This window comes from Sceloporus undulatus, chromosome 1, assembly GCF_019175285.1.
Source record: "Sceloporus undulatus isolate JIND9_A2432 ecotype Alabama chromosome 1, SceUnd_v1.1, whole genome shotgun sequence".
NCBI classification, from domain to species: domain Eukaryota; kingdom Metazoa; phylum Chordata; class Lepidosauria; order Squamata; family Phrynosomatidae; genus Sceloporus; species Sceloporus undulatus.
The window spans coordinates 254,920,247-254,931,640 of NC_056522.1; the positions used below are offsets into that span (position 1 = coordinate 254,920,247).

General features: G+C 41.6%; 1 protein-coding gene across 1 annotated transcript; it reads right to left on the bottom strand.

Moving 5' to 3' along the window:
* Positions 1-3,379: 3,379 nt before the first annotated feature.
* APLNR (apelin receptor) lies at positions 3,380-7,559 on the bottom strand. Its single transcript, XM_042446857.1, has one exon. It carries the CDS (start codon positions 7,306-7,308, stop codon positions 6,187-6,189), a length of 1,122 nt encoding a protein of 373 aa, XP_042302791.1. The 5' UTR covers positions 7,309-7,559; the 3' UTR covers positions 3,380-6,186.
* Between the last annotated feature and the right edge of the window lie 3,835 nt (positions 7,560-11,394).

Here is an 11,394-nt window from a genome sequence, read left to right on the forward strand (position 1 = left end):
ACTAAAATGGTGAAGGGTCTTGAAACTATGCCCTATGAGGAACGACTTAGGGAGCTGGGGATGTTTAGCCTGGAGAAGGGAAGGTTAAGAGGCAATACGATAGCCCTGTTTAAATACTTGAAGGGATGTCATATTGATGAGGGAGCAAGCTTGTTTTCTGCTGCTCCAGAGAACAGGACCTGGAGCAATGGATGCAAGCTCCAGGAAAAGAGATTCCACCTCAACATTAGGAGGAACTTCTTGATAATAAGGACTGTTTGACAGTGGAACACACTCCCTCAGAGTATGGTGGAGTCTCCTTCATTGGAGGTCTTTAAACGGAAGCTGGATGGCCATCTGTCGGGTATGCTTTGATTGAGAGTTTCTGCATGGCAGGGGGTTGGACTGGATGGCCCTTGCAGTCTCTTCCAACTCTATGATTCTATGATTTCCTTCCTCCAGAGATCCCACCAATCTGGGTTTCCCTCCCAAATAATGAGGTCACTATTATGTGACACTGGTACCAGGGTCCCACAATGGCAAGAACTACCATTTACTTTTAAAAGTGCCCCCAGGTTGTTTTCTAGATCTTTGATTTGATTTCAGCCATACTATATTTAGTTGCTGCCAGAACTGCAACTTGCCCAATATATACAGTGAAAGGAAAAGAAAAGCAACTCATTTGACAGACAAGGAAAAATAAATCTTATTATACCTTAATGCGACCAGTGTAGCCCAAACTGTACAGTGAAAGTAGTAGGGCAGGCCCTGGAAAAACAAGAGTTTGGTGGTGCTGAGGCAAAGGGGGCTTATATAGCCCCCTGGGCTCCATTATTGACCATTCCAATGTTCCTTCTTTTCCTTTGTGCCAAACACCTGCCCCACCGCCAAGCTACCCCAAACTGCCCCATTGTCAGGCTTAGCTGAGGGAGCCAATAGCAGGTGGTTTTGTAGGATGAGAACAAACTGATGGAGCAGCTGAGGACTTCTGAGGTCCACTTTATAGTACACCCATACTGTAAATATATTAAACATATTTTAAATTGATAAAAATATTTTAAATTAACATGTTAATGAGCACATCCCTCATTCCCCAAATATGTTAAAATATTCAAAGCATTTTAGCAAAGCTCTGAAAAATCAGAAGATTTCCCCCTGAAATTATGCAGTTTTCCAAAAAAGCCAAGGGCCCTCAGAGACAAAGCACAAACTGCAATTTCTAGGGAGTTAGACACAGACATTGAAGTGACACATCCTCATTGCAAATATTGGAAAATTTATCAACTGCATTTCTTGTAAAAAGAAAAGAAACTGCTTTGGCTGAATAATCTCCTAGGAGTCCCCAAAAGGGAAGTGAACACCTTAGCATAAATCACATCCTTAGATTTACTTCTGCTGTTTATATATGCATTGCTCTGCATTCCTTACTCATTCTTTCTTCCCAGTTTGCTTCTCCCTTCAGACTCAGATCTGCATCTTTTATGTACCTCCTTAAGATTTGGCTCCTGCTCAGATGCACATATGGAACCAAGGGTTTTCAGTATTAAATTAACATTTTCTTGGGTTAGTTATTGAAAGTTTATCCAAGATAATCTGGATGGGGTTGGTGGGGAAGAGCTGTATTACTCAGCTGAATCAGGAACAACAACAACAAGTCTTGGACTTTGTTAATCATGTTCTGAAACACCTGAAACACTGGGGGGGGGGGGTGCCATAAGCTTTGGTAAACCACAGCCCACTTCATTATTCAACAGAACATTATTAACAAAGTTTTATTTGTGAGGTAGAAGGCTTTCATGGCCAGCATCCATAGTTTTTTTTGTGTGTTTTTTGGTCCGCATAGCCTCAAAACCCCACAAAAAACTAAAGTTTTATTTGTTACATAGAAAAGTAATTGATCCCACCAAAATAGCAGCCATTGTTCTACTGTGATGAATTGTCCTACTGTGATGAATTGTGACCCCAATTTTCTGTTCACCAACAGGTTGAGAATTCTGAGATGGGTCCAGAAATTATGTCAATGACAATTTGCCAGTGTTAGCCGGGCTCCTTCTCCTCTTTCTCACATAGAGCGTTCTTTTCTACTTCCAGCAGCAAGCAAAATTTGGGGTCCACAACCTTTTCCATCTGAGTCAAAAATTCACTGTCCTTCTATCTCTTGATCACTCAAAACACTCAGTTCCCATTTGTCCATCTTCAGAAGTTAGGGAAGTGTCCCAGTGGCAAATCACATGCTTCAAATGCAAGAATTCTCTGGTTCAGTCCCTAGTAACTCTAGTTAGGGTTTGGAAAGATTCCTGTGAAAAACCTGGGACAATGACTGACAGCCTGTGTTGACACTACTAAGCTAAATGGAAAAAAGATGTAAGGCAGTTTCCTGTCTTTCACATAACAATTAGTTCAAATTATTCAGATCGCACCAAGGTGGTAAAATGAGGCCATTGTCACTCCCTTCCACACAAAACAAGAAGAAGAATCCTGCCTCCCCAATCAAATTTTCCATCAGCCCTCAGATTTCTAAGACTGCATTAATTTAAAACATTGACCATTTAGAAATACAGTTTAGGCATCCAAAGAAAAGGGGCAAGCAAAGTGACCAATGAAAACACAGCAAATATGAGTTTGAGATGTGAATGAATTTCAATGTCTCACTCTTTGGAACATTAGACATTTAGCGATTGAAGGAAAATTTCATTTGGGAGACCAAATTCTTATTGGGAGGGCCATGTGCTCATTTGCTCCTACCCATAGCTACACTATAAACCACCTACAGCACACATTTGAGTTTTTCAGCAGTGGCTCTCCTACTTTTGGGTACAGTTGGTCTTGCACATACAACACAGGGAAGGGGTTCACAACACTGCTGTGTATGGAAATCTCTTTAAGCTTTTTCCTCCCCACCCAGTTCTTGGAACTGGTTGGAGATCATTTTTCTCTCATAGAACTGTTTCATTTCATTGTCTTAAGTTTATCTAGGCGGAGCCCACATCCATTTCTGAGCTCATAAAAAAATTACTAAACAATTGCAATAATAGGTCCTGAATTCTACCCCACTACCCTATCTATGATGTGCTGTGTACAACCCTATATGGACTGTGTAGACCAGGGGTAGGCAACCCTTTTGAGCCGGGGGCCAGTTTGCTGTCCCTCAGACAACTGGGGGGCCGAAGCCAAAAAATAAATAATTAAATAATTTTAATTAATTAAATAAATAACTAAACCGGGACAAATGTAGGACAACATTTTCAAATGGAGGGCACTTTTTAAATAAAAAATGGGGGGCACGTGAAAAAAATTGCTGATTTTTAAAAAATGTTAAGATAAATGCATGTTTCTGAGGCTTCTATAGACAATTCCCCCACCATGCCCCTCGTGTGAGACGCCAAAGGCCCCGGTGGCAATCGGCAGCAGGACTGAGCTGGGGCCGGTCCCAAGGCCTCGCCGGGCTGCATCCGGCCCGCAGGCCACAGGTTGCCTACCCCTGGTGTAGACCATATAGAGTTGTACACATTCAGCAGAGTATAGTGAGCATAAGGTTTCCTAGTTTGCAGGTAGGGTTTCATAAGTGAATTGCATCCAAAAGCATACATTACATGAACAAAACTAATATGTAAATCTAATATGGCAGGGGAAAGTGTTCCATGTAGCCTCCTCCCAAAAACATTTTTATGTCCAGGGAGGTTGTTTTCATTAGGAAGTATTAAAACATTGAACCTACTATCTATTTAATCCAGAAAATGTTATAATGCTGAACTTTAGCACTGAATTATGTTAAATGTGGAGCTGAGGCACAGGCAATACTTCATCCAGTACAAGAGCTATGTACACAGCAATTTTTACCACTTGAGTTTTGGGCAGATTTTGTTTTGTTTTCTGTTTGTGTGAATGAGACTGACACACATGAACACATCTTAAAATATGGTGAACAGTTACATAGGTTTCACAGCAGAGTCCATAGTGCCACAGGAGCACATTAGCCAAGGTGAATACCAGGATCTAGAATATTCCTCAATAGGAAACAGTTTTAAGTTAGGCCATGTGAAAAACTGAATACTTGAAACAAAATTATGCATTATTTTTCCTTGCTTAAATGAAATCTATTTCACATTGTGTAGATACAGATTGTCAAGAAAGCCCTGTAACAGGTTTGCTTTAGGGTTGCCATAAGTTAAAAATGACTTTGAGGAACACAACAAGACACAGAAGGGGAAAAAAAGAAAATATTATAGAATAAGCTTGTTATTCATCTGACTTAATAAAGAATATTTGATTGTTAAAAGGATTTCCCAGTTTGCACAATTTGCCAGACAATTAAAATTTCAGCATTAGTTTTATTTAGAAATGTTCCAGGTTTTTTTTTAAAAATGCAGTTTAAAAAAATCATTTGACTATAAAAATATAGAAGGAAAGAAATTAAAACTTGTTGTCTAACATTGTATTAGGTGTGTTGATGAACAAGATCAGAGAATACACATTTACAGAGAAACATTTCCATATTTAAGTCTTTATCCAATAAAGAGAATCCATAACATCACTATCAGGAATGCTCAGAGTAATTAGCTACCTGGCTTAATACTTTAAACTTATGTAAAGACAAGAAGAAATTGCAGCCAAGTGGCAATTTGGATCCTCCCAACCTTTATGAGGAAATCCTTACTGCCGATTAAAATGTAATTATGTTTTTCCTGCTTCTCTTTCTGATACCTGCAAAATGGAGGTACTGTACACATTTCTTTACATTCTGGGAGAAACCAGCTCCCAATGGGAAAAGGGGTATATCATAACAACAAACAAAAAGGGACCACTGCTAAACCATCCATTCAGGATCTCAGACTACTTTTCCTTGTAGAAAACAAGCAAGATGGGTTTTTTAAAAAAGAAACAGGGAAGGGGGACAGAAGAGGGACCAAGGGATATACAATTTTATATTTGTTCCCAGTGTGTTCCGTGGGCCATATCATATCTGCAGGGATAAACCTCTGTCAGGGCAATGTCCTCTGTCCATGGTGCCTGTTCTGGTACTAGGTATTAAAAGTACACATTTCTGAAACTTAGATGTAATTTCTGCCCATAGAAAGAACAAAACAATTGAGAGCTGCCAAGTCACAGCATCTCCAGATCTGCTGACCAAAAGATGAAGCCAAGTGTTCTGGTTAGTAAATGTCCTGACATCTCACAGGGTCTGGTTTGAAACACCATCAGTCATCTATACAGAGTAGAGATTATTTCTGTCTGATTTGACAAATTCTGTCTGATTTGATTGTGCTCATACTGATTTAAGAGTTAGGTATTTGTAGCTTTCTAGTTGTTATTCAACTACACCTCCCAGAATCCATAGCCATTTGCCGTTCTGGTCAGACTGAATAGACCTGATCCTCTATAAAGGCACAGGTTCCCCAGTCCTGATTTAGAATTCTTCCATTTCATGAGATGTGCTACATACTGCTTAACTGAACATTTCAGGATTTGGCTTATAATCTTAAACCTGAGTGAGCAAACTGATAAAAGTAAACATAGAAGATACTTTGAGGTACAGAACACACTTGAGCTTTTAGCTACAAAGAAAAAGGCATGACTCTAACTGTTCTAAAGAAGCTTATTTTATATCATTGTAGGATATTTGTTATTAAAAGAGGTCAAGTGACTAATGGACAGCTCAGCAGGATACACACAGGGTGCAGCTACAATGGAGGTCAAATGAGGACATTGCCCCCCATATGATTTCTAACACCCCCACACATTTTTCTTTCAAACATCAAATTTCCAGTATTGCTGTAACTTAAAGCTTCAATTGAGCATTTAAAAACAGAGTTTAGACATCCAGAGGAAAGAGGCAGGCAGAGTTATTAAGGGAATCCAAACACAGGAAATCTGACATGTCTAGATGTGAATAGTTTACAATGTCTCACTTTCAGCAATGCTAGAAATTTGAAGACTGAAGGTAAATTTCATTTCTCACACAGAATCCTCATATGGGGAGGGGGGACAACATTCTCATTTTGCCACAATCCTACCCCTAAGACCTACACCTTTGAAAGGAAGGGAAGGGAAGAAAGACAAAATAAGGTATAGGTGTTTTGTTTTGTTTTTAAGGGGGAAAGTGTTAGAAAAGGAAGGCTATAGAAGAACTGGGAGGTTGGCTGAAACACCAGAGGTGTTTCTCATTATATCCAAAGTCCTTAATTGCTGCTTGATGTTATCTACTTGTTACCCACGAAGCAGAGACTCCTGAGTTTTGGGACATGATTTCTCCCGCTGAGGTTCCTGTCCTTTCCCTGGTTGGTTCTGGCTATGCCCAGAGGAATAACTGGCTGACTTGTCCCCTGCAGCACCTGCCAAATGCCTTGATGTGCAAGAGAGGACAGCAACACAGGCCTGTCGGAAGCGGGGATCAAAGAAGGCATAGAGAAAAGGGTTGAGGCAACTGTTGACATAGGCCAAGCAGCTGCAGTAGGGGTGAAGATTGCTAAGAAAGACATGGACATCGCAAGACAAAGGCATCACCTCCCAGTCCATCAGCATATAGACAGTTTTCACCAGATGGAAGGGCAGCCAACATAGAGCAAAAGTGGCCACCAGGACAATGATAATGGTCAGCAGGCGCTTCCGCTTCCTCAGTCCTTCACTGTGCTCCTTTCGGAAGTGGCCAGCAATGGTACGGGCAATGAAAAAGTAGCAGGTCAGCATGATGGCAAAGGGAAACACAAAGCCCATAAGAGTAGAGGACAAACCTAGCCCTGCTTCCCAGGCTGCCTCTGTCTCATTGGTGGCCACGCTGGAGAAATCCATGAAACAGGTCACTTTGTCATACTCGTCATCGAGTATTCCTGCACTCCGGAAGATCATGGCTGGCAAAGCCAGAAGGGCAGCCATAGCCCAGAGTATAACAGTCACTAAAAGTCCACTAGCCTTTGACCTCAGTTTGGCATTTGCAATGGGGCGAACAATGGCCAAGTAGCGGTCAAAGCTGAGTCCCGTAAGGCAGAAGACACTGGCATACATGTTGACAAAGACCAGGTAGCTGCTGAGCTTGCAGGCAAAAGAGCCAAAGGCCCAGTGATAGTCCAGGATGGCATAGGTAGCCCAGAGTGGCAAGGTAACCACAAAAGTCAGGTCAGCCACTGCCAAATTGGCAATGAATGTATCTGCAGATCGTCGTTTCTCCTGGCTTCTCCAGCAAATGGTCCATAGCACCAGGCCATTGCCAGTGGTGCCTAGAAAGAAAACTAGCAAGTAGATGGAGGGAATCAGGACCTTTGAGAAACTCCATTCAGCATAATCACACTGCTCAATGGCTGAGTGGTTGTCAGCATCACTGCTGAACTCCATGCCTGCTCAAGGAGGAAGAAGAGAAGAATGTGTCTGGGATAAGATGATCTTCTGATCTGGTATAATCCTTCACTGATCTGAAGCTTCCTTGTTAAACGTTCCTTCCTTGTTGCAGGGAGGAAAACTCTCCCAGCCTCTCAGCTCATTTGTCTCTCTCCTCTTGGCCTTTCTCTTCAAAGCTTTAGGAAGATCTAGCAGTGCCTTGCTCCTTCTGTGTCATCTCTCATTCACACACACCCTGCATACAATCTGTAACAGTTCCTTCCTTTTGAGTGGTCTTTAAAATGTGTACCGTTCCTCCCACCCCCTTTCCCAGCCCTCCCCTTGCTTTCACTCAACATCCTTATGTGAATTGGATAAATTACCCCCTGTGGTGCTGGGCAGCTCCATCTGTTACTGGTATCCACCTACTTACAAACACCCCCACACATCTTTCTCACCCTAAGCCTCCCCAGACCAGAAAAGGAATGCAGCTTAAGATCAACCAGCAGCTTGTGGCGGGACAGGGAGATAATCAGAGTGTAGTTCCAGATGCCTTGCTAACCTGATCAGTCTTATCTAGTTACTCTGTTAGGATTCATCACAAGTTCCTCTCCCTTGCAGGATCATTGTGACCTGAGCAAAATATTTCTCAAAGCAAAAAGCACCAGCTTTAAATCCATCCTGCTGAGACACCCTCTTGTAATACAGTGTGTTCTTTCTGAACAGTAGTTTTTTATGGGTTTTTTCAGGCTATGAGGCCATGTTCTAGAAGAGTTTATTCCAGACGATTCACCAGCAGCTGTGGCTGGCATCTTCAGAGAAATTCTGAATAGTGTTTGTTCATGCCAAAAAAGGGGGCTGATAATGACTTAGCTACACTTAAGAGGTGTTTTGCAAATATAAGGGTGATCTGGATTTTCAGTATTCCCTGCTCAGTTTTTTTGGGAAAGGTTACCAAAGCTTTGGGGTCAAGTTGAAAATTGAGGGCAAGTTGAGAGGAACTGTGTATGCTGCTTAGACTCCTTCCCAGTGCCTTGGAAAGAAAGTGAAAAGGGACCTGCCTTATTCCTGGATTGCTGAGCAGAGTGTAAATAATCATTGGCTTCAGAGCTCTAGGAGATTTGAAGTGGGGAGGGATGTGTGTGCAAACTTTGGAAGGAAACCAAAGGTATAGACCTTGGAAGCACCTACATGCTGGACCAAACCAGTTTACTACTTCTATCACTGTAAGATTAATAATGATGTTGTGCTGCTGTACTAAAATGGCTCTTCAAAACAAACAAACATTGAAGCAACCCTGAATGAGAATCCTGTTGGGGTATAGCTAGAGGGTGGAGGCAATGAGATGTTTCTTCAGACCTCAAACTTCTAGCATTAGAGAAAGTGACATGCTGAAAATAACTCCATCTGCAACTCATATATTTGTGGCATTTCCAAGGGTACCTTTGCCTGCACTTTTTCTTTAGACACCTAAAGTGTAATTCTAAATGCTCAACCAATGTTTTAAATTACTGCAACGCTAAAAATTTGGGGGCTGGAGGAAAATTTTATGAGGGTGGCAGAATTCTTATTTATAGAGGCAATGTCATTTCCCTTCTGTCCAGCCCTGTAGCTACACCCACAGAATTCTGCAACACAAATTATTCTTTAACATTCACCTCCACAACTTGAATATTTGATCCATCAAAACGTGGTTCTTCTTGCCCAGGGATAGGCAACCTGCAGCCCGCGGGCCGGATGCGGCCCGATGAGGCCTTGGGACCGGCCCCAGCCCGGTCCTGCCGCCGATTGCCTCCGGGGCCTTTGGCGTTTCACGCGAGGGGCATGGTGGGGCAATTGTCTATAGAAGCCTCAGAAACATGCATTTATCTTAACATTTTTTTAAAAAATCAGCAATTTTTTTCACATGTCCTCCATTTTTTATTTTAAAAAGTGCCCTCCATTTGAAAATTTTGTCCTACATTTGACCCAGTTTATTTATTTAATTAATTTTTTTAAAATTATTTAATTATTTATTTTTTTGTCTTCGGCCCCCCAGTTGTCTGAGGGACAGCAACCCGGGCCCCGGCTCAAAAGGGTTGCCTACCCCTGTTCTTGCCTTTGGTAGCACTTTCTACCATCCAAAGGTCCTCAATATCAATTTAATGTTAGTCACTTTCTACAGCAAACGTGCCATTTGCATGTACACTTGTCTTTGGTACAGTAAACACAGTGTGTGGACAACAGCATATACACAATGCACTTATTTTGTCAAGTTATACTTAAAAAATCCAAAATACAGCTTGTAAATTATATGTGAAATTTGTCAACAAAGATCATATATTCATGTGCTGTGTCAGGGTTCCAGCATAAGAAACATAACTGTTCCCATTTTATCTCCCTTGCTAATATGAACCCAGTTTCGGGACAGGAGTTAGAGCTACCGTTTAATCCTCCAAGAACTGCAGAATATTCATAAAGGTCAAAATTCAAAATAAATTTTCTGTTTAATAATAATAATTGTTTTATTTTTGTCTATTTGTAAACAGTAATCTTAGAATGAGATTTATACACACAAAAACACATGGAGAGAGCATCAGTTGTAACCTCCAGAATTCTTATTGTGTGAAATATTATACTCATTATTTGAATTGCTTTAAAGTAGAATGAAGAATATACTGATCCAGCATGATGTCAGAGTCAGTGTGTAGTGGTCTAAGCATTGGACTACATCTCTGGAGACTAGGGTTTGATTCTCTGCTCAGACATGGAAATCCACTGTGTGAGTCACACACTCTCACTCCAAGAAAACTTCATGATAGGGTTGCCTTTAGTGTGCTGTAAGTCAGAAACAACTTGAAGGCACACAATATACTGAAGAATTTGTTGTACATGAATCCAGGCCGTAGCAGGTTTCCTTAAATCTCCTGGAGAGGACCAGCAGACCCTCCTAGCTAGCCAAAGAGTTTCTTTGAAGTGCCTGTTGTACCAGCACTACTGGTCACCTATCTGTTGTTGAAGTTTTATCTGTTTTCCCAAGAATATCTGGCTTACTGGACTAGAAACTGGCTTCTGTGGTGTTGGCTGTCCACATATGCTTTTGGTGTTTGATCTGACTCTCTACTTATCTCTTGTTTGTGCTTTGCTGTTCTGCCTGATCAATGCTGATAGTTGTTCTGGGTTCTGGCCATCATCTCTGCTCCTTTGTTTATAACTCATGGCTCTGTGCACTGTGATACCATCAGTATCAAAGATCAGTCACTAGGTCATTCAAACATGAGCCTTACTCTCTGAAATGTTGGATTTCTCCATTGGTTAAGGCATGCCTAGAAGGTCCTCATTGTCTTGATTTGCCTTCTTTCAAAGATTATTTGGGGGGAGGGGGAGACACTGACTCATTTATCTTTGTAAGTACCCAGTAAGGCTGGTTTAAGCTAACAGAATTGCTGGCCCCAAATCTTGTGTCCTAGAAGAGGGAGCATGAAATCTAGGTGTCCCCAGTCCAGCCACTTTAATCACTAGAACACACTGGCTTTCATAGAATCATAGAATTGTAAAGTTGGAAGAGACCACAAGGGACATCCAGTCCAACCCCTGCCATGCAGGAACTCTCAATCAAAGCATACCCAATAGATGGCCATCCAACCTCTGTTTAAAGACCTCCAGGGAAGGATACTCCACTACACTCCGAGGGAATGTGTTCCACTGTCAAACAGCCCTTACTGTCAGGAAGTTCCTCCTAATGTTGAGGTGGAATATTTTTTCCTGTAGCTTGCATCCATTGTTCCGGATCCTAGTCTCTGGAGCAGCAGAAAACAAGCTTGTTCCCTCCTCAATATGACATCCCTTCAAATATTTCAACAGGGCTATCATATCACCTCTTAACCTTCTCTTCTCCAGGCTAAACATCCCCAGCTCCCTGAGTCATTCCTCATAGGACATGGTTTCCAGACCCTTCACCATTTTAGTCGTCCTCCTTTGAACACACTCCAGTTTCTCAACATCCTTTTTGAATTGTGGTGCCCAGAACTGGACACAATATTCCAGGTGGGGCCTGACCAAAGCAGAATAGAGTGGAACTAATACCTCCCTTGATCTAGACACTATACTTTTATTGATGCAGCC

Bases quoted from the DNA above. Each gene is read 5' to 3' on its own strand.
- APLNR (XM_042446857.1), bottom strand. From the start codon at position 7,308: ATGGAGTTCAGCAGTGATGCTGACAACCACTCAGCCATTGAGCAGTGT.